At 42.0% G+C, this 27,493-nt stretch overlaps 1 protein-coding gene across 7 annotated transcripts in view; it reads right to left on the reverse strand.

The window, feature by feature from the left end:
• The window catches only part of Tmem164 (transmembrane protein 164), a 165,917-nt gene that overhangs the window by 58,998 nt on the left and 79,426 nt on the right, over nucleotides 1–27,493 (reverse strand). For 6 of the 7 annotated variants that reach the window (XM_035449890.1, XM_027433589.2, XM_027433593.2 and 3 more), the window contains one exon: nucleotides 19,279–19,345. The exons of the other annotated variant lie outside the window; for it this stretch is intronic. In XM_035449890.1, the coding sequence (XP_035305781.1) occupies nucleotides 19,279–19,338 (60 nt within the window). In that variant the 5' untranslated portion in view covers nucleotides 19,339–19,345. The remainder of the gene's footprint in view (nucleotides 1–19,278; nucleotides 19,346–27,493) is intronic. 7 annotated transcript variants of the gene reach the window in all.

The following is a 27,493-nucleotide window of genomic DNA, read 5'->3' on the forward strand; positions in this document are numbered from 1 at the left end:
CCTAAAGTAAAAGTTATTAAGATGCCCACCAACTGGTGAAAGAAAATGTATGGTATATTCATACAATTGAACGATATATATCCACATAAATAAATGTTGTTAAAAAGTAATATAGGAGGAACCTTGAGAACTGCATGCTGAGTGAAAGGGAAGACAGAACAAGAGGGCAAATACGACATGATCCCATTTGTGCATGCACAGAACAGGCAGACCTACAGAGGCAGAAAGTAGACCAGTTGTTGCTTATGCTTATGAGAGATTCTAGAGCACAATGGAAACACTAGCTAAAGGAAATAGGTTTCTTTGGGGCTGCCACAAATGTTCTAAGTCATTGTGGTTTGGCAGGACAAACGAGAAAATACTCAAAAGCAGTGGACTGTATAAATGAAGTGGATAGATTTTGCTGTGTGAATTTTATCTCAATAAGGCAATTACTAAGAAAGTGTTATAAGGGACTTGTTCAGCAGGTGAAGGTGTAAAGGCACTTGTCACCAAGCCTGATGACCTGAGTTTAATCCCCCAGACCCACCTGGTAGGAGAGCATTGACTCCCACAAATCATCTTCTGACCTCCACGTGCACACCAATGCTTGTACGTGTACATACACATCCATACACCCCAAATAAGTCAATTTATTTAAAGAGCATATGCCCATGAAACCAGAGAAAATGATACAGCTACAAAGGAAGCAAAAGCAGAAAAAAATCCCAACATGCATTTCATAACCCTAACTAAAATGTAATAGTGCATGTAACATGCAGCGGTCACATGTGTGCTGTCAAGCAGCCTCTTTTGGTTATATTTTTCATTCTTAAGTTGGGTGGTGGTGGCACATGTCTTTAATCCCTGTACTATGGAGGCAGAGGCAGGTGGATCTACAGAATGAGCTCTAGGACAGCCGGGGCTAAACAAAGAAACACTGTCTTGAAAAACAAAACAAAAATTCTCCTTTATTTTTATTTGTATGTTGGGGAAAGGTTTAAATGCAAGTACTGGTGCCCTTGGGGGCCAAAAGAAGCATCCGAAGCCCTGGAGCTGGAGTTTCAGGTAGTTATGAGCAGCTTTATGTGAGTAGTAAATATTCTTAACCATTGGTCCATCTCTCCAGCCCCTATTTTTATTAGTATACTTTAGTTACATCTAATGGGTTTCATCGGGACAATTTCATACACATATATAATGGATCTTGATCATATTCATCCAGACTTCCTTGTTCCCCTCCCACTTACTCTGATTCCTTCCCTCTTCCCAATTTATCCCCCTCCTACTTTCATGCCTTTTCAATGGGATCAAATGAGTTTAATTAGTATCTCATACAGGAGCATGGGGGAGGTCATTAACAGGAGCATGGGCAACTTGCCAGTGGCTACACCACTGAAAAGAATGCCTCTCCCTTCCTCAGAAACTATCAACTGTGTATAAATAAATCCTCATGGAGAGGTGGGGATCTGTGAACTCCTCCCCTCTCAATGATGGCATGCTTTAGTGGAGAAAGTACTGCTGTTGCCTTATATAGGAGAGAGAGAGAAGGGGGAGGGAGGGAGGGAGAGAGGGAGAGAAAAAGCTGTTTAGACAAATAGTGGGCAATGGTGATTGTGGAGGCTTATAACTAGTCAAAGTGATAAGGGATGTCTGAATGGTAGCCCTGTGCTGAGGAGATGACCCAGTGGTTAAGAACACTTACTGTGCAAGCCTGAGGACATGAGTTCAGATCCCAGGTAGCAACATAAAAAAAACTGTCATGGCTGCATATGCCTGTAATCCAAGTACTGGGAGACACAAACAGTTTGACCCCGGGAGCTCCATAACCAACCTAACTGAAAAAAATCAAAGTTCTAGTTCAGTGGGAAAGCCTGTCTCAAGGGAAAAGGTAGAGAGATACAGAGAAAGATGCCTGGCCTCCACATATGAACACACTGAGCTGCACACCCACACTCACACAGACATGCCACCAAACAAAGAAGCTCAGCCCTAAATGTCAATCTATCTGTCTGTCTGTCTGTCTGTCTGTCTGTCTGTCTGTCTATGTATCCATCCATCCATCCATCCATCCATCCATCCATCCATCCATCCATCTATCTCATCCTCCTCCAATGCCTAAAGAACATTACAGCAGGGAAGGAAGACCATAACAACCAGAGGGAGGAGTGACATGATAGAGAACACTCTCTTCTGTGCATGATATGGCCACTGTAATCATATGAGCATGAAGTGGTCATTGTAATCCTTTGCTCTTTTGTGTGTGCTGGAATACTCAAGTCCTACCTACCTCCTTCATTCATAGAGCTCATATATTAAGGTCTGGATGCAGAGTGTGCCCAGAAAGCTCATGAATCAAAAGCTTGGTCCCCAGCAGGTGGATTCCCACCACTGAGAAGTGGCCAGAGCGAGAGGGCTCGGGCACAATTAATGGATTCATCTACTATGTGTTCTTAACACATAATGCCATCCTGGACATGGGGCCAAGTTAGAAGGGGTCACTGAGAATACAGCCTGGGAAGATACACTCTGTCACCAGCTTCCTTCTCCTTCTTTCCTCCCTCCCCTCTTTTGCTTCCTGATCATTATGAATGGCTCTGCTCTCTCATGCCTCTCTGCCATGATGCTCCACTGTAGCACAAGTTCAGAGAGCAAATGGATTCAGCCAAGCACATGCTGAAACCACGAGCAAAACTAAATCTTTCCTCGTAAACTCTTTCTCTCAGGCATTTGCCATACCAAAAAAAGTAGCATATCATAGCAAAGACTATGTATCACCTAGGACCTCTTAGAATGTATCGTGAGGTGACAAGACATCCTCCCCTTGGTCATCAGATGATTTCTCAAATCAGTAAGGACTTACAGCTCCAACAATGAAAAAAAAAAGGTAATTCTTTCATCAATGAGTTCTGAATGGCAGCAGCCACAAAGGTTTGAGCCAAGGGAATGGGAACACAGCTTCAGGGAAGCCTTGGTGGACTTGTTCTGTAAGGGTCTGGCCTTAAACCTTCACCCAATTGTTTCAATATCAAGTAGATGCCCTAACAAGTTGACCTTTCAAGTTACTCATACCCTGACTACCCCCTCCTATGGAAGCTTGCATCTTCTACCAACATGCATACACAAGAACCCAATTTATGGCAAATCCTTAAAAGCCCTCTTCATGGAGCTCAACATTCCTGAGGTTTGTTTTTACTGTAGGTCTCAGGAAAATGGATGTGGAGATTAGTAGTTTATATGCACTTGAAAAAGACTTCCTGGAAGGCAAAAGGCCATGGAGAAGCTTCCTTCCCAACCAAATCAAAGCAACAGTTAAATAGGTGTTCGGATCCTGTGTAGAGCCAATAATACCAGTAGAGTACCAGAGTTATGGTTTCATCCTATTTTGAGACCTTTCCTAAGGTAGAAGGAATAGGCATACTTCTTGGTGACTTCCCAGTCCCTCCGGCCAGTGGTCAGTGCTCTGTTCCTATGGGATGCTGCCAGAAGGTAGACTACAGCCAGGTCAAAAGCACAGAGTATCAGGCACCTTGTTGTTACATTCACCCTCCTCTTCTTCTCTGTCCAACAATCAAAGAGGCTGTATCTAAGTTGCTGCCATCTTAGAAAACTAATCTCTTGGTCCAGATGTACATATTGAGCTTCTCTGAGCCCCCTGCTTGCCATTTTAAGCTAGCATAATTTACAATTCCCAGAAATGCTTGAGAAGCAGTATACACGCTTCTGGTGCCAAGCCTGGCCGGGTTTACAGATTTTCATTTAGCAGGTGTCTGTTGCTAAATCAGTAGCAGCTGCTAATTGCTTTTTCTCCCTCAGACCCTCAGACAGAATGAAACATCTGCTGTTCTCTCACTTTGGGTTAAAATCAGATACCTTATCATTTCTCCTTTGGGCTTCATTTTTATTAAAAAGTTCTCAGCTGATGCCTAGAGCAGGCCATCTCAGTGCAAGGGGGATTTCCAAGGACAATACAAAAAAAATGAATCTGCTTCATGTCCAGACTCCATACCAGAAAGCAGGGTGGCTCAGTGGGGGCACTTCTTGCCCAGGGACATAGAGGGAACAAGGAGTTTCACTCTGAGAGCCCACATCCTTTCCAATGCAGTGTCCTTCCCTACCCTGACTAGCTTCCAGCATTGGAAACCCCCAGGCCTATATTTTCTTCTCTTCTCCCAGGAATGAAAGAATGCCTACGTCATACTACCATGGTGAACAGGAACCCCAGGGGAGTGGGGAGAGAGCCACAGACAGCAGATGGAAATGATAAGGATGCTGTTATTTCTAGATCTACTTCCCAATTTATACCAGTGCTCTTTGGTAGTTTTGGGGGAATCACTTTCTAAATATTTTTATTATTGTTTTCAAAAAGAATCCTTTTGCTCTGCTCTAAGTACGACTATTGATTATAAATCAAAACCATTGTCAAAGACACCTTAATAGCAGCTAGTGTGTTTTATATTACTAATAGCCTTAGGTGATCTTTATTGAACATTTACCACTATGTGTGAAGCTCTAAATATATACCTTATATTCTTTGCCTTACTGAACAATTAGCAGTCATAAGATTTTCATAATTTTACAATATGAGACTACCTATAAAAAGTTATTGGTACTACAGAAGAAATCCCAGAAGAGCAGCCTTTCTACATTAAATGCATGTGTTCTGCTGAATAGATGTGTGGTGATATTAAAAAAATTATTGTTATAAGTATGATTACGGTATTGTAATGAGTGCATCCTTACATTTTAGAGATGTTCAATAAAATACCTTCACTTAAAATTACATGAATTCTTTTTCAAAATATTCAGGAATAGCTATTGATTTGGTTGAAGGTAGACTTGAGGGAGAATGAAGTATACCAATTGAAGCATGAGCCAAGAGTAGACAATTATTAAAATCAGATGTTAGATGCACTAGGCTGCATCTTCTCTCCTTTTACAAATACTTTCAATATATATATATATATATATATATACCTTCAAACATACGGTGGTGATAAGGAAGTGTTAAACACCCAATTGGATCATTACATATGTGTATTCAAATATCTGTATACCTCATAAATATATATGATTATGTGACAACTGAAAAAAATTTAGGCAGGGTCTATGTAGCCCTGCAGTCCTGAAACTCACTATGTAGACCAGGCAGCTCTCAAACTCACAGAGACCTGCCTGCCTCTGTCTCCTCAGTGCTGGAAATAAAGGCTGAAATTTTTAAATATTTGAGATGTAAATGTTCCTTATACTGATTTGATCATTACATGCCAGCAATACACATACCAAATTACACCACATCCCATAAATCCATACAATTAAAATACTAATTAATAAAAACCTAGAGGTAGACAACACTACATACACACATGATCACAACTGTAGTCTGTGTAACTTTCCTGGCACCACTCATTTCTCTGCCCAAAACTTCCTTCCTAGGTCAGTTCCTTGGATCTTACTCAACCCACCACAGTCTTTCCATCAGTGCCCAAATAGCACTAGGACTCAGAAGGGACCTCTCACCTCTTCGACTCTCTAAAGTCTTGGTTTGTACTCACATCTCAAGTCATTTGGCTCTAGGTCCCAGATGTCTGAGACAGAGCATCACACCCAGTGCTCACACACACAGCAGGGGACACAGGAAGAGCAGTGTCTGGCTACATATCCGTTGTGATTTGGAGATAGGTCTCCCAAAGTTCCATGAAGACTTAGTTACTGGACTATGACTGTATTGAGAGGTGGGGAGTCTTTAGGAGATGGGCCTAAAGCACTGGTTCTTAACCTGTGGCTTGCAACTCCTTTGGGGGACGGAAAGACCCTTTTGCAGGGGTTGCCTAAGACCACTGGAAAACACAGATATTTACATTGTGATTCACAACACTAGCAAAATTACAGTTATGAAGTAGCAATGAAATAATTTTATGGTTGGGGGTCACCACAACATGAGGAACTGTATTAAAGGGTCTGCAGTATTAGAAAGGTTGAGAACCAATGGCCTAAAGGAAGTTAGGTCATTAGAGGCCTGTACTTGGAGAAAACATCGGGATCTCTTCCCTTCTCTCTGTCCTCCTCCTATGATTCTTCATCCCTCCCTCTTCTCGCTTCTCCTCTCTCTCCCCCATTCCTAGCTGCCAAGTAAGCTCTTCCACCACCACACACTGTCATCACGAAGCTCTGCCTTGCCAGAGGCCTGAAAGCAAGAGCCAAGCAACCACGGGCACTCAATCTTCTGATCTATTGAGCCACAATACATGCTTGTTTTTTCTAAGAGGATTGTCTTGTGTCCATCATCTCTGTGAGGGAACCCGAACACAGAACACGGGGTAAGTGTCCTTGAAAGAGCCTTAAAGACTTCTCTCCACCTCCACTGTGGGAAGTGACCATTTGCAAGCCGGCGGAACCCTTTACCATGTTGTCACATGAGCACATGTCCAGAACAAGAAGAATTTTTGTTTGTTTGTTTGACCATCCTGTTGATTGTATTTTGTCATGGAAGCCTCAGCCAACTCATAAATCCCCTCTAAGCATGGCAGCCATATTACAGTCACTTGTTGAGATCAATTATATACCAGTTTTGAAGTGGCATTTTCTTTCACCCTAGGTGCCTCTTACCAATGTGGTAGTCATTTACATATGCTTACAACCTGGGGTTTGAAAACAAGATCTTGGTATGTAGCCCACGGTAGCCTCAACCTCATAGTTCTCCTGCCTCTGTCTCCCAAGTACTGAGAGTGCATTGTCGCCTCACACAAGATTCCATAATTTACTCTGTACACAGATTGCTCGGCATTCCTGAAGCATCGTAATAGGTCCCTTCCAAAGAACTGGTGTTTTCTCACGTATTCTAAATTCAGCAATGGCTAGCTATCCCCGTACTAAGCAACATCCTGCACAGTTCACTAACAACATTTATTAAAGAAGGAATCTCTCGGTGTGATAAGGACATCTACAAACACTCCCCCATGTAAGTTACTTAATGAGATGAAAGCCAGAATGGGTTCCCTTTGAGATGAGGAATGAGTGTTCACTTTTGCTACTGCTGTTCAACACTGTTCTAGAAGACCCATTGAGCAAGGAAAATAAGGAAATGTTTCCTGATTTTAAAGGAAGTAGAACTATTTCCATTCACAAGTGACATGATTTTGTCATAGAAAATGCTCACAAGCCCATATATAAAACATTAGAGGTAATAAGTGACTCTTAGAAGGAGAGGAGATACAAAATCAGTACGGAGATTGAGCTGTATTTCTCCAGAGTAGCAGTGAACAAACTAAAAGTTAAGAATTCTATTTATGAGCTGGGTTGTGACATGCCTTTAATTCCAGAACTCAGGAGGCAGAGGCAGGTGGATCTCTGGGAATTCAAAGCCAGCCTGGTATACAGAGCAAGTTCCAGGACAGCCAGGGCTACATAGAAAAATACTGTCTCAAAAAAATTCCATTTACAAAAAACCTGTCTGTGGCAGTGCATGCCTTTAATATCAGCACTCAGGATGTAGAGGCAGGAGGATCTCTGTGAATTCAAGGCCAGCCTGGTCTACATAGCTGGTTCCAGGACAGACAGGACTATATAGAGAAACCCTGTTTAAAAAAAAAAAAACAAGCAAAAAGAATAAAATACGCAGTGACAAATTTAACAAAAGAAACATGCATCCTATACATTTATCCTATATCCTATATGTGTATACATCTATTCTAGACTAGTTATCACTGAAAGTTAAAGAATTGAATGCTTAGCTATCTTGTCTTTATGGATTGGGAGACTAAATGTTTTTAAGATACACAAGCTTCTCAAAAAAAAAAAATCTACACTCAACGCAATCTCTATCAAATCCTCTATTAGCTGCTTTACAAAAATTACATGCTGAAGCAAGGGTCCCAGAAAAGCTAAAAACCATCTTGAAAAATGTGTATGTCCCAGCTTTCAAACTTTCCATCACTAGGCATGGTGGTGTGATTCTGCAATACAAGCACTTGGGAGGCTCAAGAGAACCAAAATGTCTGAGCCAGTTTGGGCTACACAGAGAGATTCTATCTAAAAACAAAACAAAACAACGTAACACCTCCTATGATGCTACAGTGATTGACACAGTACAGTGCATTTATATTAGGCAAGACATAGATAAACAGGACAGAACAGAAGATTCCAAAATAAATCTGGTATTTATTTTTGGCTGACCTCTGACATAGATGGCAGTGTGAAAGTAGTCATTTCAACAAATGGCACAAACTGGACGTTCATATAGTAAAAAATGAGTTTAGATTGCTGCTAACTCATTTAAAAATTCACTCAAAAATGATCATAGACCCAAATGTGTAGGGAGTAATCCTGTTTAGACGTACCGCTGACCACTTGGGCATGCTCAGAGTGAAGTAGCAAGGGTTTATGAAGCAGAGAGGCATGCACTCGGCCCTCTTTTCTCTCTCCCGCCTGGCCAAGCAAACATCTGCCAGTCACTCTGGCTTTGGTGTAAACTTGGTCACTGGCCCTTACGTGAGTACTATCCCTTTAATAAACTACCTGTTGTCAATCTAGTTCTGACTCCATTGTGTTCGGCATTAACTGATGTCTGTAGTGGGATTGTGTGGTATATCAATTGTTATATATTGTGTGGTATATCAAATGTTATAATATTTGAAAAACTGCTCCAATTTGGTGAAGACATATGCTGGAGCACTGTCAGTTTTCATTTGTGCAGGTATACCCATAATGGCCATTACCTCTAACAGGTGTGTTATAACAGAATCGGCCTTTGCAGAGCTAAGAGCAGTAGCCCTCGGTCAGTGGCACCTGCGGCCAGCCCCAAGTGGGCGTGGTCAGTGGTACCTCTAAACAGGATCACTCTCTACACGAATGTAAGAGCTAACATTTTGAGGCTCTCAAGTGTCCTCTCTTCTTCATCTTAGCCAATAGTATGTTTCATATGCTATACCAAAAAAGTAAAAGCAACCAAATCTAAAGTAGAGATGTTAGAGTTTTTCAATTTTTTAAAATGTGTATTTCAAGGGACAGCCAAATCAAAAGCAATTTGAGTTTCTTGAAATTAAAAAAATGTTTAGTTCAAAGGACATAATCAAGAAAATGCAATGACACCAGATGTGACAGTAATCCTAGAACTTGGAAAATGGAGATGGAGGCAGGAGGATGAGTTCAATGTCATCCTTGTCTACATAGCAAATTCAGTGCTAGCCTAGGATATATAAGATTTCAAAAATTAGAGACCAAACAAACAAAAAGAAAATGAAAAACAACCAATTGAACAAGAGAAAATATTTCTAATAATATGTCTGGTATGAGTCTAATATTTAAAGAGAGTTCTGAAACTGAAAAATAAAAAATAAAAACAACTCAATTAAAAATGAAAAGAAATTTGAAAATAACCCCAAAGGCATAAAAATGGCTAGCAAGTGCATGAAAAGGCATTCAACATCATTTAGCTTATCAGGGAATCAAATCCACAATGATGGCTGGGTGGTGGTGGCGCACATCTTTTTTCCCAGCACTCAGGAGGTAGAGTTCTCTGTGAGTTCAAGGCCAGCCTGGTCTACAGAGTGAGTTCCATGACAGCCAGGACTGTCACACAGAGAAACCCTGTCTCAAAACAACAAACACAAAAAACCCACAATGATATTCCACATCACATCTTTGAGTCTCTACTGCAAAGGATAAGAAGAGTGCAAGGATGTGAAGAACTTTGAAATGATTCATCGTTGGTGAGGATATGAATTGGTACAGCCATATTACAAAGGAATCTGGCAGTTTCCTCCAAGGCCTAGACAAAGTTATTTTAGGATGCAGCAATCCATCTTCAAGGTACATACCTAAACAGACATCCATTATTAAACAAATATGCACGGCAACGTCAGTCATTCCAGCCAGAAAGGAAAAACACCACCAATGCCTGAACAGCTAAATAAAACATCACACACCATGCAAAGGGATAGTACATGCTCATAAACATGAAGTATTAATTCATACTGTGGCATGAATGAACCTTGAAAGCAAGTTCAGTGAAAAAATGCCAAAATCAAAACATTATAGGATCTGATTTACATTTGTCCAGAATAGGCAAACCCATGGAGACTGAAAGTTGATTACTAAATGCCAGAAACTGAAATGCACAAATGATTTGTGAATGCTAACAGGTACAGGGTTTGTTTGGGAGAATAGATGATGAAAAACATCTAAAATCAAATAGTAATCTGGCTGCACTAAAAGCCACTTAAGGGATACTTTAAAAGGAGGCATTTATTATGTGTCAATTGAATCTCAATTAATTCCCTGCTCCAAAAATATTACTAAATGATGACAGGGTCAAGGAGTCATTTCCATAGTCCTTTTAAAATCTCCAAAGCTCTTCCTTTACTACCTGCTCTTCTTTTCTTTGGTATTTTTTCTCTATGCCTTATCTATGAGGTACCGAGAACAGATACCACCATCCTACTTGGCTATCCCATGCTAGATGAGGTAAAAAGAATTGTTCCCAAGATCCAAGTTCCAGCTGGAGACAAACTGTGACTAGAGCAGCACAGATGCCCTGGCCGCTCACTGGAATGGGCAGCAGTCCTTTGTATTCATTGGTGCACTGTCTTGTTTTGTCTGTGAGACAGGATCTCATGCATCCCCAGCTGATTCTGAACACATAATGCAGCTCAAGATGACCACAAACTTCCGATCCTCCTGAGCACCAGGATTAAGGGCTTGTGGCACAGGTTGTTTGTTTTGTTTTTGTTTTTGTTTTTGTTTTAGTGGAGTGCTGGAGAGTAAAACCAGGACTTCGTGCATGCTGGGCAAGCACTCAGCCTACTGAGCCACAATCTGAATTACGCAGTCAGGGCTGACAACCAGCAATTCAGAGACTGGGAAGGAAAAAGTGACTTGGCAAATGAGACTTTTATCACACAAAGAAACATCTTAGCTAGGTGTGTTGGTAAACGGCTATTATCCCAGCACTTGAGAGGGGCAACTGGAGCTTTGGAGTCCAAGGTCATCTGTGGTTACCTAGTGAGTTTGAGAGCAACCAAGGGTACATAAGACCCTGCACCTACCCTTTTAAAAACATCAACATTTAGAATAGTAACTCAAGGTGAAGAGAGAAGATATTGGGAAGGACTGTGTTCTACAGAGCCAAGGCAAGCCACCAGGAAGCTCAGAAGGCAAACAGGCTAACACATGACTCCCATCGTGCCAGTCCCTGAGTAGCTTCTCAGCCTCTGGCTTGGGCCTACTGACCTACCCAATAGGTCTGTCTATTTTAGAGAAAGGAGAGAGGGAGGTACTGAAGGAGAGAGATGGGGGTGGGGGCAGGAGTGGGCCTAATTTACCCAACAGGAGGAAAGGAAAGGGGGAGGGCTGGCCAGTTTCCTAGTCAAACATACTGCCCCTGAACCAAAAGCAAAAAATAAAAGTAGTGTTCATCAATGGGAACAAGAATCCCTACCAGGGAATTTTAATCTCACTCAGCAAGGCTAATTCAGAAACAAAGCCCCCTTCATGACACTGAGCAACTCTGGGAGCTGAGACCAAAACGCTGCAGAGTAACATTAACAAATGGCACACTCACAGGAGGCCGCCTCAAATTTGGAGATAATATTAGCAATAGTAGTGTCCCCTCCCCTTGGGGTGCTTCCCCACAGCTCCCTGTGGGGCAGGCCCAGCTAACTATGAGGCTCACTGGCACAGAATAACTTACAGATAAGCTAATTAGGACAGCAAGGACACCCACTACCTTATGCAAGGTCATGTGGCTGTACACACAGGGACTGACTAGAAATCCACAGACAGGCTGGCTCCACAGAGGGCACTTGTGACCTCTTAACATCTACAGAGGGGAAAAGGCCCTTCTAGAACATGAAGCAAACAACGTTAGCAGTCACTATTACCCCATAATTTCAGTTTGATTTGAGTATTTTTCTGTATTTTTCCTTTTTTCTGCACTACACATATATTAAGTTTGTCCATAAAAATCAGATATCCAAGCCAGGCCTATAATCCTAGCTACTCAGAAGGATAAGCTACCTGGACTCCTGAGTGAAATCCCATTATAAAATAAATTGTAGAAAAACAAACAAACAGGGAAAATGAGTTCTGGGATATAACTAAAAGGTTCACTGCCTAATGAGTGATATCTACACTTACCCAGTATGAAGTTTAATCTCTAATCTATACAGCACACACACACACACACACACACACACACACACACAAAAGCCTCTTGTGTTTTACTGTTTGTAATCTATGGGGGAAAGCATCTATGTATTTGTGAGAACTGTTCTGTTTTACTGTATCTCGGGCATTTTCAGTAATAACTTTGTCTTTTGCTATAATCATATAAATAAATAAATAAATAAATAAATAAATAAATAGGATTTTAAGTGGCTGAAAAACATAAGTCACCTGGAAAAGCTCTCTACTACCTTTCTTTCTTCAAACCCAAGATCCTGAAACACATGAAAGAGACCTCTGGACATTCTCAAAATTATGGAAGATTTTCTGGTAGAGTCCTTTTGTCTTTTGCTTTTTGAAAAATGTCTTGACTATTTGAGAATTTCATACATGTATATGATCATATCTACTCCCAATTTTCCCTGCCCATCCCCACTATGTTCCTACCAACATGCTACCTCACAATCTCATGTCTTTTTTTAATTGGGGGCTAAACCTAGGACCTCCCACATGTTAACCAAGCACTCTATCACTGAATCAAGCCGCTTTTTATTTTTTATTTTGACACGGGGTCTCACTAAATTGTTCAGACTAGCCTCGGACTCAGAATATAGCCCAAACTGGCTTTGAACTTGTGATCCTCCTGCCTCAGCAATCTACAGACCTGCATTTCCAGGCCCTGAATATTCAATTGTTCTTATCTGTGGTATCTATAATATTCTAGGTATGAGGCCCTGCAGGGATTAGGCAGAAATCAAGAGACACTGTCCATCCTCACAGAGAATACTTACAATATATGATCCAATCCAACCATCAAGAAGCTAATGGGAAAGGACCGTGTGCCTGCCTAATGAGAGTATTGACTGTCTAGTTTTAGGTTAAAGGGAAAATACATTGGAATAATGCTTATAATGAACTCTCACCTGCATAAGAAACTTAATCTCAAACAATCCAACAATCTAAAAACTATGAAAATCTTTATCTTCGGGTGTGAGCAAGAGAGAAGTGTGAAAAGACAGACACATAAGCCTTTGACACCACTTATTCCTGGGGTGATGGCACTGAAGCTTAGGAGCATAAAACAATTTCCCTTTTTTATATTCTCCTATTATACTTGTAACCCAAATATGAGAGCAGCTCCCAGAATTTGGCTGAACTTGGGAGCCCCAAACCCTTTCCAACAGATACCATGCCTCAGACACATTACGTTTATCTGATTCAGTACACACCATCCTTTGTGGAAAGTGAAGGAACAATTTTGCCCCAGTCAATGCAATTTAAGGCCTCTTTTGAAATCAAGCTTTTGATGCTTTAAGTACACTCAAGAAACCAAAAAGATACCCTGTCCTCAGCTCAAGTCACAAATCCAAACTATAACTTTAAAAAACAGCTCGATTTTGACAGTCACAGAAATAACTCTTCCAGGTCAATTAGCACATTTCAATGTGCCAATTAGCAAAGAGCGAGATTCTACAGCCTATTTGCATTGATGACAGCAAAGCTGTCCTAGCAACCCACATGGGGACAAGGTGTGCCAGCAGGAGAGCTGCATCCCAAGAACACTGTGACAATGTTTCTGAATGGTGGGGAGCAGTCCTAATCACAACAAAAGCACTACTAACTTTTTCAGTTGAGCCTGAGAGTGGGGAGAACTTAAAAGAACCACTAGAAAGAAAACAACCGGGACACCCGGGAAAACTGGGGGTGAGGGGTGGGGGGGAAAGGGAGCAAATCTAATAGTGCCACCAAGATACACAATAATGGGCAATTTTGATAATGAGATAATCATCTACTGGAGGCTTCCAGCCTTGGAGAAGAAAGGAGCTGGATGAAAAGGTTTATTATCACTCTTCTTATAATCCTAGTAAAAGACAGAAGTCTGCAAATATAGACACATGCCAGGCTGGTGTCTTCCATCCAGCAAAGGGCTGACACAAAGTTTTCTATGCCTAGTCCATGCTCTTCAGAAGACCTCACCCTGAGAAGAAAGTGTCATGGCAGTTGGAAGACAAAGAGGAGAACAGGCAGAGGGCTAAGGATGCCACATGGGCCCAGTGCCTCTTTTCGGGGTCAGATTACCAGCTTTTCAGGTAACTGGTAATCACACCTCTATCCACCTTCCATGGTATCCTCCGTGGAGGCCACTTTTGAGTTGCTTGACCTTTCCAGAAGATAATTTAGTCAAGTGTCTTGGGCTTTCTACTGCTGTGAAGAGATACCAAGATCATGGCAACTCTTATCAAGGGGCTTCCCTTGCAGTTCAGAGGTTCAGTCCATTATCATCATGGTGGGACATGGCAGCGTGCAGGCAGACACGGTGCTGGAGAAGCAGCTGAGAGTCCTATCTATATCTTGCAGGCAACAGGAAGTGGTCTCAGTGTCACTGAGGGAAGCTTGAGCAAAGAGACCTCAGAGCCCACCCCAAAATGACACATTTCCTCCAACAAAGCCATACCTACCTCAACAAGTCCATACCTCCTAATAGTGTCAAACCAGGCTTCCATGATATTCTTTACAATGGCATAAGTTCAAAGCCTGGGACAGCAGAAAGAAAGAAAGAAAGAAAGAAGGAAAGAAAGAAAGAAAGAAAGAAAGAAAGAAAGAAAGAAAGAAAGAAAGAGGGAAGGAGGGAAGGAGGGGGAGGGAGGGAGAAGGAGGGAGAGAGGGAGGGAGGGAGGGAGGGAGGGGGAGGGAGGGAGGGAGGGAGGGAGGGAGGGAGGGAATCTTCCTACCAGAAGATAAGGTCAAATCACACAAACTTTGAGCACCTGACAAATCTAAGCAGTGGTTCCATGATATGCTTCCTCTGCTTGCCTTTAAGAAGCTAAAGTACATACCACTGCCAACTGCCTTGAAGATGCCTCATCTCAAGCTAGATCCTAGCTATAAGGAGCACTTACTTGTAACTTGGTCCACTGAGATAGAAGTCCTTCTTCTAGGGTGTTAGCTTTAAAGATGGAGAAACCCATAGAACTGAAGGTGGGGCATTTACTAGATGACCCGAAAATCCTGTTGACAATCAGCCACAGGGTAGAAGAGTCTATATGGAAATTCACCGATGTCTTCAAATCCTTGAGCAGCCTGTGGTGACCTCCCCCACCTTCCTGTCACCCTGCCTTTGTGCATGCAAGTGCATTTATGTCGTAGGATGGGCACACCACTAATTAGCTCTTTTTCTTGCTTCCTCATTATTGCTAATGAGGAAAAAAAGATTAAGAAGATAAAGGCCCAAGACGGAAAGGCAAAAGAGAAGTCAAAGCTGCTTTTCCTGCCTAATTGGACCATCAGGTTTAAGCAAGAGGTGCCAGCCACCCTGTGTCTCATTTAAAGCCCATCTGAACTAGACCACTGCAAAGCCGGCTACCCCAAAGGCCAAGGGTGCTCAAGAGGAGCCCCGACTACATGAAAGAACCAGAGCAATACCAATTTCACAGATGAATGCAGGAGACACGAGCTTTGTTCAGCTTTATTTTAGAAAGGGTGGCTGGATGCTCTTCTTCCCAAGTTCCAGTGACAGGAAAAGTGGTACAGATTCTTGATAAGCTGGTTGACTATAACTTGGCACTGTGTATTGTAACCAATCCATGCCGTGACAAGGGGGAGAAAAAAAGAGATGGAGGGAGACAAAGACAGAAAAGGAAGAAAAGGAGAAGAAAAGGGGAAAGGAGTGGAAGAAAGAAGCCAGGGAAAGAAAAAAACAGGGGGTGGCAGGGAAGAAAAAAGGTTACCTGTGTAAGATAGTACAGGAATCATGGAACCCAGGTCCTCTGTAACTCCCCACTTATATATCAAAGTTCTAGTCCTGGGTACCTTGGAATGTGAGTGTATTTGGAGACAGGGACTTAAAGACCAGATTAAGGTGAAAGCAGGCCATCAGAATGTGCTCTGATCCACTGTGATAGATGTCTTCATGAATAGTTGACCACACCAAAAATTCATGAGGATAAATGTATGATGGCTGCTATCTTCAAGCCAAAGAAAGAGGCCTAAAGAAGCCAGTCTTACTGGCATCTTTTTAAAGATTTATTTATCTCTTATGTATACAGTGTTCTGTCTGCATATACACCTACACACCAAAAGAGGTCACCAGATCCTATTATAGATGGTTGTGAGCCACCATGTGGGTACTGGGAATTGAACTCAGGACCTCTAGAAAAGCAGCCGGTGCTCTTAACCTCTGCGCCATCTCTCCAGCCCCCCCTACTGGCATCTTGACCTTAGATATGATAATTGAACATAGCCTCAGAAGCTGTAAGGATTAACTAAATCCACTCATTCAAAACAGTTACAGCAGCACTTGGCACGAAATAGGCCCTCACAAAGTGGCAGCAGAGGTTGCTGCCCCTGTAGTTACTGATAGCAAGCTGAGGAAAACAGGAGACACACTCAGTTGCTGTTAACAGTAGTGTCTCAATGAAAACCTCACCACCAGCATCCTAGATGCCCTCCTGTGTGTGACCAAGCCCCTTGGGGCTTTCCTTCTCCTATTTGCTTAATTTCTGCTATGTGCTCAGGATTCTACCAGGAAGCAGTTCCTTGGTTTTCACTGGGAAGCACAAATGGCCCAAGTTGTTTAGCAAGAACTCTGGGCTAGCCACCTTCAAACTCAGAATCAGTGGCTCCATGAGGTGAAGGGAATGGTTTTCTGAGGTGCCCTCACCCCCTGTACTGGTGGTCCTGATAGCTGAGAGAGCTAAGGAAAATTAAGGCAGCAGCTCTCTGGTTACCTGGCCTCTCAGTCTCCTAGGAACTGGAACCAGATGAGGAGCAAGATGGGACAAGAGAACAGCAGGTCCTTCCCCAAGGGTTAGCTCTTCCTACCACAGGCAGAGAGCAACTTCTGCTTCACATTCCCAAGCCACAGGCAGTGAAGAGCAATGGGGTATGAAATCAGTTATTTTCTTAAAGTACAAGTGTATTCTGTTAATTTGGGTTATCCACGACATTCTGTGATACATGACACCCTCTGTTCTGAGGACTAAGGAGAAGTGTTTTGTTGTGGTTGTTTGTTTGGTACTGGCGAAGGAATCCAGGTTCTTGTACACCAGAAAGACATGTTCTCCTATTGAGCTACACTTGAAGGCCCAAGGCACAAGTTCTGAATCTACAATTTAGCAGGTCAATTCAGGGAAATTATATTATGAGGGACATAGAATTGAGGGCAATTGTGCCTATGACGCAATCTGTGCCTGCTCATGCCATTTCACAAGGGAACATTGATCAGAATGAACCCACCTATTAAATCAGAAACAGCACAGCCTGCCATCTCTCATTTCACATAGGTCCAAATGGTCCACGTAAAAGATGCTCTGGGCTCCTTGAAGGAAAGGGTCTAGGTCATCTAAGGTACCATCTAAGTAGATTCAGATACAGGAAATCTGTGGTGGGGCCTGAACCCACCATTTCTAACAAAGCAACACCCAGTTGATGTTTAATTTGAGGCCACACTTTGAACTACACACTGAGAGTAACTAAATTATGTGTCTAACATAAGGGGTCCCTGGGAACAGTCTGAAGAGCCCTGCTTTGGCATCACTTGAGGGTCTGTTTGTTACTGTCCTGCCAATCAGTTACCCTGGCTGTGGGACCCGGCAAGCCTTCTTACTTGCTTGTTTCTTTGTTTCATGGTGCTTGGAATGGGAAGCAGAGCCTTGAATTTACTAGACATCCCAGTACTGAGCTAAAGCACAGCCCAGCCAATATAAGAATCTGATGGGTCCAGAGCATAGGGAGAAGTTTCAAAAATTACTGCTTTAGATGAACTTTCACTTGTAATTTTTACTGCCATAGTATATAAATCTTGCCTAGCACAGTTTACAATATTGAGGAATGTGTGTGGAGGAGACAAGATGATGGCAATCTTCAGAAGGAGCAGGGTGTGGCCTGACTTTAGGACTGAGAGGCTCTGACTCTCGTCTTAACTGTCACTTAAAATTCAGGTGACATCCTGAATGTCAATTTCTTCCTTTATGAAACAAGAGGCTGTAATACTTGTCCTATATGGTTACCTCAAAAAAAAAAAACCATCATATCAAAAGACCTTGTAAACTACAAAATTCTAACTAAAATAGGAATTTTCACTTCAATGGTTAATCTATGATGTTCATCTAGGAGGCAGACTTGAAAGTCATGAAAGCATAAAGCTATATTAACCATCTTTAAAGGTGATTTCCCCTGGACTTCCTTCCTTCCTTCCTTCCTTTCTTTCTTTTTGGGTTTTTCCAGACAGGGTTTCTCTGTGTAACAGCCCTAGCTGTGCTGGAACTCACTCTGTAGACCAGGCTGGCCTCAAACTCACAGAGATCCACCTACCTCCGCCTCCCCAGTGCTGGTATTAGAGGCGTGCACCACCTCTGACCTGTCCCCTGGACTTTCAAAAGTGTCTCATTAATTTCTCAGGAGCCGCACATGTAGGAGTCTAGGCAGTATAATATTCCCCAGCTTTGTAGGTCCCACTTCTCCTGAAGTTGGAGATGGAGGAAGTGACGCACTCTGCCCTGTGGATTTGAGTGGATCGAGAAGAAATATGCTGGCTCAAGAGGGTCCTTGGCAAAATAGACATGTTTTGAGGCTCCCTAGCATGACATTCTACACCATTGTGCCCCCTTAAAAAGATCTAGATGTCTCGGCCTAAGGGTGCAGTCCTAGATCCATTTCTTTCCACAGAACCTATCCAATTTCTTTCTCCTTTTTAATATTTGTTTTTGTCTGTGTCAGGGAACCATTTACAGGAATTGGTTGTCTCTTTCCACCCAGTGGGTTCTGGGGATAGAACTCAGGTCATTGGGCTTGGTGGCAGGTACCTTTACCAGCTGAGCCATCTGGCCGGCCTGAATCTGTCCAATTTCTATATAAAGTTTTGGTTTTTCTTTTTTGAAAATTAATTTTTATTTAAGTTTTGGTTTTCCTAGTTCCGATCTAAACCCTTGCTGTAGCCCAAGTCTAACAAACTACTCCTGCCCCATCAAGCTTCCATTAACTCCAGACATGACTGTGTTTCAAACATCAACATTAACATGTACAAATTAAAATCACATGACCATAGGGACAAAGTCTTAGGAGAAACGTCAGCTAGCAAAGGCGTGAGCATATACTGATTTAGATGTCGCTGATTCATTTCTAGAAGAGGCTACTTACCAGCCGGGTATTTACCACAGGAAACAGCAATGCCAGAAGAGCTCCATTCAACATGTGCATCTGCAACCTGTGTGAGAAAGAAAGACCAACAGTTGGTCACGAGACAGAAGAGCATGCTTGACGTTGAGCTAGGCCCTGTGGGAGAAGTAGCCCTCTTTGTAAAACAGCCCAAGAGCTCACTCAAATGCAAAGTACATGAAAATTAGTATATTCTCCTTTATTACCTGAAGCACATCCTGCCTCAGAATCCCCAAATGCTTCCTGTACATGCTTTGGGTATAACAGTTCATTACATACCAAGGTCTGTCTGTGTTTCCTAAACATTCAGTCAGCCCCACCAATGGCTCTAACTGCTGTAGCATTTGAAAAGGGGAAGTGTAACCACTAAATACTTGTTGTTACCATAGACGCCTGTTTGTTAGAATGCAGCTGCTCATACACCGAGCTACGCTCAGTCTTTCCGCCCAAGACCTGGACAAAAAGTGCTGGTACAAGCCAGGGAGCTGTCTATGAAGGTCCATATTGTCAACTTGACATCTAGGAGGCAAGCTCCCAGAAACACGTGGGAAGAACTATCCAGGTTAACGAGAACTTGAGACTGCCTGTGATAGACTATCAAAATTGGGTTAGCTGAGGTGGAAAGACCCACCGTGACTTTGAGCAGGACCATTCTCTGGGCCCGGGATCCCAGGCTGGGTAAAATAGAGATGGAAAACCAAGCTGTATGTATCAACTTAATGCTCTTTGCTCTTGGCTGTGGATGTAATGTGAGCAATTCTCTCAGGTACCTGCCGCCTTTCCCGACACGAAGGGACTGGGACATGGAATTATGCACAACAGGAAAAGAGACTAACAGGATCTGACTGTGGTGTGGTGCAGACTGTTTCCCTGCTGTCTCGGGATGCCTTTAGTAGCTGCTGGAGGAGGTGGGGAGGGCAAACAAGGAAACCCACAAGCTTGCTCTGATCTATTTTACATATGGGATTCTGTAGCTTAAAGGCTAAGCAGTGCTAAGGCCTCAGCCTGGTGGTAGAGCACTTGATTAGCCTACCTTACAGCATTGCATCCCTAGCATTAACAGAAGATGGGGGAGGAACATCAAGTAATGACAGTGTTTCTAGGTCTCAATACCAGACTTGTTAAAATGCGTACTACACATCCTTCCTAAGTCAAGAACAATTAACCCAGGAACAAACCCTTCTAGTCATCGCCCTGAGATGGGATTTGAGCCACTTTCTTCACCATTCTGGGCAAATGGTTCTTACTTGAGAGACAGGCAAAGACTGTGTTTCTCCCGAAGAAGAGATGACTTGATGGGTCATGAACAACCATCACTGAACTGTACCTCTCAGACACACAACAGTAAAAACACTAGCTGAATAAGACACAGCTGAATAAGATGCTGGATGACTTCTGAGTCCCCCACCCACCCACCAACACACACATACACACACACACACACAAACACACACACACACACACACACACACACACACACACACACACACACACACACACACAGGTCCTAGGACAACAGGGTATCTTGAAAAAGAACCCTACTAGGCATGTCCAACTTTGGGCCATGGGCTACATGTGCCTGGTATAACTAAGAATGTGGCACAACAAAAAATCATAAGCTTAAGACATAAAGATGGTACTTTTGCTATTGTTTCTCTAATGCACCTGTGTGGTTTTCCAGGGAGAATTTTGTAGATGACAGTGTCGCAGCCTCAAAAATTTGAACACACCTGCATCTAGACATTTAGCGCTCCTCTGGTAGCTCACAAAAGCTGCCTGAATACCAAGAACTATTCAAGTACAGCCCATAGGATGACACAGAAGCCCCAAGTGGCTTTTCATCCCCGCTAATCTGTTTCTTCCTGCTATTCTTGGTCACCAAGGCCTTAGTAATGATGATGTTCCCGTCATACATTTCAGGAAAGTATCAAATTAACTGCTTTCTATGAACTCTCACTTAATTCTGATAGCAAATTTCTAAACAGGCGTTGGAATTTTTCCATCATTTTGATGGGGAAACTAAGTTCATTCAGAGAAGTAAGATGACCTGCTCAATACCAAGAGTCACACCCAAATCTATGTGACATCAGACTTCAAACTCCTATCATTCATCACTGCCTTATATCAGCGCCTTCCACCCTTCCAAATATGACCTTAGAGGAATTTGAGATGTGCCTCTGCCCTTCCTTTGGTTTCAGGCATCTCTCTACCTCCCCCTGCATCATCTGCCCTAGGTTCAATGTGACATTGAGGGTGTCTTTTAGGGGGAAAGATTCTCTAGACACACAGGTTTGTAGGAGTAGGCAAACCAAAGCAAGGCCACTCCATTTACCTCAGGCAGAGCAGCCGAGTTTTCAGGAAGGCCACCCAGACATTGGAAAACTGATTTCAGGTCTTGAGTAAAGTCAACTCCAGTCTAACATTGCCCTTTTCTGTGACAGCCCCAGTGTAGATCCATGCTGGGAGAGGAAAAGTCACATCAGTGATCCATGTAACACTAGAATCTGGTGCCAGGCTTTGCCAATGAAAGTTGACATTTGTACAAGGCCAGTTAGGCATTTGTGTATCAAAAAGTACATCTTATGGATGACAGAATAGAGTTCAAGGGCCCATGGAAGGCCAGCGATAAAGATAATATCAGTGATATTATTAGGCCAGTGATAAAATTAATATCAAGATCCACAAAAGGGCAATAAAGGCAAGCCTTGTTTGAAGTTCTCAAACTTTTAGTTGTCCAAGGTGTATGAGGATGTGAGGATAAAGTGAATTGTATTTAATACATTAAAAGGACTTGTATAATAATTGCAAAAATATTGAATATGTGTACATCATTGGGCTAAGTATTCAGATATATCTAATTCAACCCTCCTAAGTTTTTGTTTTGTTTTTGCTGTTTGTTTGTTTGTTTCAAGACAAGGTCTCACCATGTAACTCTGGCTGTCCTGGAACTCACTATGTAGACCAGGCTGGCCTTGAACTCACAGAGATTCACTTGCCTGTTCCACGGGAGTACTGAGATAAAAGGTGTACGCCACACTCAGCTTACCTAATTTTTTATTTTAATGATCATTATCTTCTTTTCATAACTGAGAAAACAAAACTCCAAATAATTGACTTGCCTAAGATCACATGGGTAATAAGTCAAATATCAAACCTCCGTTGTGACAGTACTCATCTTCATGCAGGGCCTGAGTATTACATATATCCTATATAACTAGTTACTATTTGTATTAGAATCAGGAAGGACAGTCTTAGGTTTTTTTTAATACTTTACTTATTTGTGTGTGTGTGTGTGACATAGAGGAAAGAGAGAGGAAGGATCACTTGCTTCATATGTTTCATATATATACAGGCCTGGGTTCTAGTCCCAGTTCTCTTGCACACATGCACACACACGGTACCTATTCCCTTTAGGACTAGGTAAGTTTGCCCTTTCCAGAGGATCGGCAGTCCTAGAGACAGAAGGGCTCAGTTGTGGGCAGGTCTTTATATATAATCTACAGATGCACTTCCTGTGTAAACTCCTCCACTCAGTCATCCCGGGATCTGGTGCTATGCAACTAACATCTACCCCTCAGTTAGAGCCTATGGAAACAGTTCAAAGTCGTCAATCCTGAAACTTTACCCAGCTCTGCCTTGTCTTGCCTTCCCAGAGAATACTCAGTGACAGTGGCCTAAATGTTCCCTTTGTGTCTGCCTTCTTGACTGCTTCATCTTGATGTCATTTCCACGTGGCTCTACTTGGAGTACTAGATCCTTCCAAACAAAATAAACTGTGCTCTCTTGAAGCTCTTTAGCTACACCTGACTGGCCACCTGGCAAAAGAAAAATACAAAATAGCAATTACTACTGCCACTCATACTTCCTATAGGCATTTTTTTTTACAAGACTTGTTTGTTTTTGTTTTATATGTATGAGTGTGCACCTTCATGCATGTGTGTATACCACAGGGGTGCCTGTTCTGGACCCGGGTCCAGAAGAGGGTGTCAGATCCCTCCAGAACTGGAGTTACAGACCATTGTGAGCTGCTGCGTGGATGCTAGGAACCCAACACAGATACTCTACAAGAGCAGCAAGCGCTCTAAGCCAGCTGAGCCATCTCTCCCAAGCGTCCTGTAAGCAATTCCAGTTTACACTGTGCTCTGTGAACTTAGGTGGTTAGAACCTATGGCTCCACAGAGGAAAGAGACTGTTGCTCTCACCAAAATGGTTCCAAGCAATTTCAACCAAAAGTCCAGCAGTATGTTTGTGTATAAACTGATTTTAAAATGTATGTGGAAAAAACATAGGGACAGGAATCACCACAACCATACCTGATTTTAAAGTGCAGCAGTCAAAACAATGTACCATTGGTCTAGAACAGACCCATCAATAACAAATGGAACACTTCGGAATCAGTCCACACTGGTATGCTCATTTGATTTTGACAATAGTGTAAATAGTATTAGAACAGTGGAATTTCAGAATTGCTAAAATTAAACACCACAGCAGAGAACACACCCAAAGCCCAAAACAACAACAAAACCCCCAAAACCTAGAAAACAAACTCCAACATCATCCAAAAGAAAAACAAAGCATACCAAACTGTAACCAAATAAAAGCACGTGCATGGGTGCACACACACACACACCACTGTGGAATCTATTATTTGCTGGTCAACTACTCCAGAACATGAGATCTGCCTGGAGCGGTTGATAAACCTTGTGTCATGAGTGCCCTTGGAGAACTCAAGAAACTAGATATCAAGAAAACAAACCAATTAAAAGTAAATTTATAAAGTATAGAAAGCTAACACTGTTCATTCTATGGCCAGTCCTGTTCCATCATGAGTTCCAAAATGTAAGTTTTCATGAAAACCCTCACACTAATGTTTACAGGTTTTCTGTAATAGCCAAAATATGAATTCAGCACAAGTGCCTTTAAATAATTAAAAAAAGAAAGAAACGCCAGGCAATGGTGGTGCACACCTTTAGTCCCAGCACTCAGGAGGCGGAGACAGGTGGATCTCTGTGAGTTCAAGGCCAGGCTAGTCTACAGAGTGAGTTCCAGGACAGCTAGCGCTGTTACACAGAAGAAACTCTATCTAGAAAAACAAAAAACAAAAAAAGAAACTGGCCAATGCATATTGTGGAAAACCACTCGGTGACAAAAAGATAGTAAACAACTGATAAAAGAACTAAGTTGAATGCATCTCCAAAGCAGTATTGTAAAAGGCGGATCTCTGTAAGTTCAAGGACAGTCTGGTCTAAAGATCCAGGACAGCCAGGACTATATAGAGAAACCCTATTTCAAAATTAAAAATGTAAAAAAAAAAAAAGATTCTTTAAGGCCAGTTGTGGTGGTGGCACATGCCTTTAATCTCAGCACTCAGGAGACAGAGGCAGAAGCATCTCTGTGAGTTTGAGGCCAGCCTCATCTACATAATGAGTTTCAGGACAGCCAGGGTGATACAGAGAGACCCTGTGTAAAAGAAAAAGAAAAAGGGCACTATGCTGCATGCACACATTCACAAAGCCATTCTCCAAAGGCTATACGCAGTAAGGTTCCCTTTATATAACATCCTTAACGTAAAACAGTGGTCAGTCCTGAAAACATCATACAAAGTGACATTACACATACGGAAGCAGGCAGATCTTCTTCCGGGGGATCCTGCACTCTCACAAAGACCTACATGCAGGCAAAACACCAATGCACATAAAATACAAATAAATAAATTTCTTAAAAAATAAAGAAAATTGGAACATAAAAAAACACACAAGGATTTTTTTAAAGGTGATAGGCACAAGAGGAAGGTTTGGATGGCTTTGCTTGTGGGCACAAAGACTATCCGCCTGGTTGCAGCCAGTGGATTCCTGCTACCTTACTCTGGACCAAATGAGGTCATGTAAGTTCAAAGGTTCCAGAACATTTCCCACTCTTATGAAGTTGACATAAGCTTCCATCTGGAAAATGCTCAACTGGTAAAAAGAGGCTACTTAGAAAGTAATTTCCATCCTGAAATTCTACTTATCTAAATGAAAGCAATTTTCAATCTCCAATTTTAAAAGTGAGGTACAGAGAGAGATGGGAAGGGCAAAGATGCAGATAATGCTATGTATTATTAGTAACACTTATTGGGTACTTAGTAAAAGATTTCCAGGGGTCAGCCCCTCTAACTGTTACCAACATTCAAGGAGGGAGTTACTACTAATGCATTCTTTACAGATGAAGAAATGGAGGCTGAGGCTTGCATCTTCACTTGGGATGGAGAAGCAAGCAGCTGAAGCACACAGATAGCCCAGCACATGAAATCCCACTGGATTACTCAGGACTCCTTCAGCGTCTATCTGTCCAAGAAGATAAATGCTGAATTATCAGGACACTGTTTATATTCACTCATATTACATTATAGTAATTATACTATATTATATTATGATTCATCCAAATAATAGATATTTATATGGCCATTAGAAATAATTTTTAGAGACGTATTTAATAAGATAGATAGGGAAGCAACTATAGTATAGTAACTAAAATATAGACGTAATTGTAGTTCCTAACATTTGTTTTGTTTGCCTTTTTGGTGTGTGGTTTTTTTTTGGGGGGGGGAGGTTGTTGTTGGTTTTTTTGTTTGTTTGTTTGTTTTGTTTTTTTGAGGGTCTAATATAGCCCAGGCTGGCCTTTAACTTGCTATGTAACCTGATTGCCGATTTCACCACCTACGTGTTGGTATTACTGGCATACACCACCTTATCTAGTCTGATAGCTTTCAAAACATTACAAAGCATAAAAGGAATAATCATTATTTGTTTGTACATACATGAGGAAAGCTGGAAGAAAATTATATTATCCTACTAACATAAATTATGCTATTTGTGGCTGCTTTCTTTGTTGCTTCATGAGATGTTTCCTTTCGTCTGTACAGCAAGCACACATGACTTTTATAAGACTAGAGAGCATGTCTACTTTTTCATTACTGATTGCACAGCTGCAACACACTTAGCCCAAATCTTAGTAAACTGTATTGTTCTTTTTTTCCCCAAAAGACATAAGGCACGGGAGTGCACACTTGGCTTTCTCGAGATGGGAAAAGTTATCTGGAGAGATAGCCTTTCTTTTTTCCTGAAGATGATGCATACCCAAACAGATGTAAAACACAGTTACACAGAAGAAAGGGAAGAAAAAAGAAAATGGTAAGATCATCACGGGAGGCTTGTAAAAGACAAAAGTCAATATGCATATGTGGAGAAGATAGTTTATGTTGTGGACATGGAAGGCAAAGAGAAACCTATAATCAACTGGAAAAGTCCCTCACTGCTCAAAGCATTAAGAAAAGAATGTATATGAATATAGGCAGGGTCCAGACAATGAACTTAGGAAAGCAAGGGTCTGAGCTCAATACCACACCAAAGAAGAAATGGTTTCCCAGAACTACCGCCAATTTCTTCGGAGTCTTCTAGGATTCTGGTCTCCTTCCCCTTTAAATGCATAGTGTTCTTCTGTACAGCTTTCTCTCCCTTGCCAAGGCCAAGCCTTAATAAAGCTGCACAGGTCAGAGGCCATCTTCTCAGCACCTTTCTCAGTAATGAGTCCAAAGCTGAGCCCCACCCCACATCAGCCACCTCCATAGCAAGGATGCCAAAAAGATGCTCCCTTTAAATGCTGTATCTATGACTCTACACTGAGCTACAGTTCCAAATCTCAGCTTCCACAGAAGATGAGCACTGAAAAAAAAACAGTGCTGATACATTAAGACACAACAGGTTAGGGCTGGGACTACAGCTTCGTGGTGAAATGCCTGCCTCCCATGCATGAGTCCCTAGGTCTTTAACATTGATGGTGGCTAGAGGGGGGAGGAAAGGAAGGAAGGGAGGGAGGAAGGGAGAGGAGGGAGGGTGGAAGGGAGAGGAAAGATGAAGGGAAGGAGGGAGAAAGGAAGGAAGGGAGGAAGGAAAAAGCAAAAGAGAAAGAAAATGAAAACAAATAAAACCAACAGGTTCTACCAAGTCTCACAGCCTCAGAGCACTCACAGATATGGATATGTGGGGCCCCCTGGAGAAAGCCATGCTATTTAAAATTCAATAATTATATTATAATCCCAGAAAAAAGAAACATTTAATTCAGAGAATACAATAAAGAATAGATGTGATCTAGAAAAAAAAAAACTATACCAAAGGCTACAGAATTATCCTTAATATCATGTGGCCAAAGGTCAATG

This window comes from Cricetulus griseus, chromosome X (genome assembly GCF_003668045.3).
Source record: "Cricetulus griseus strain 17A/GY chromosome X, alternate assembly CriGri-PICRH-1.0, whole genome shotgun sequence".
In the NCBI taxonomy this organism is placed as follows: Eukaryota; Metazoa; Chordata; class Mammalia; order Rodentia; family Cricetidae; genus Cricetulus; species Cricetulus griseus.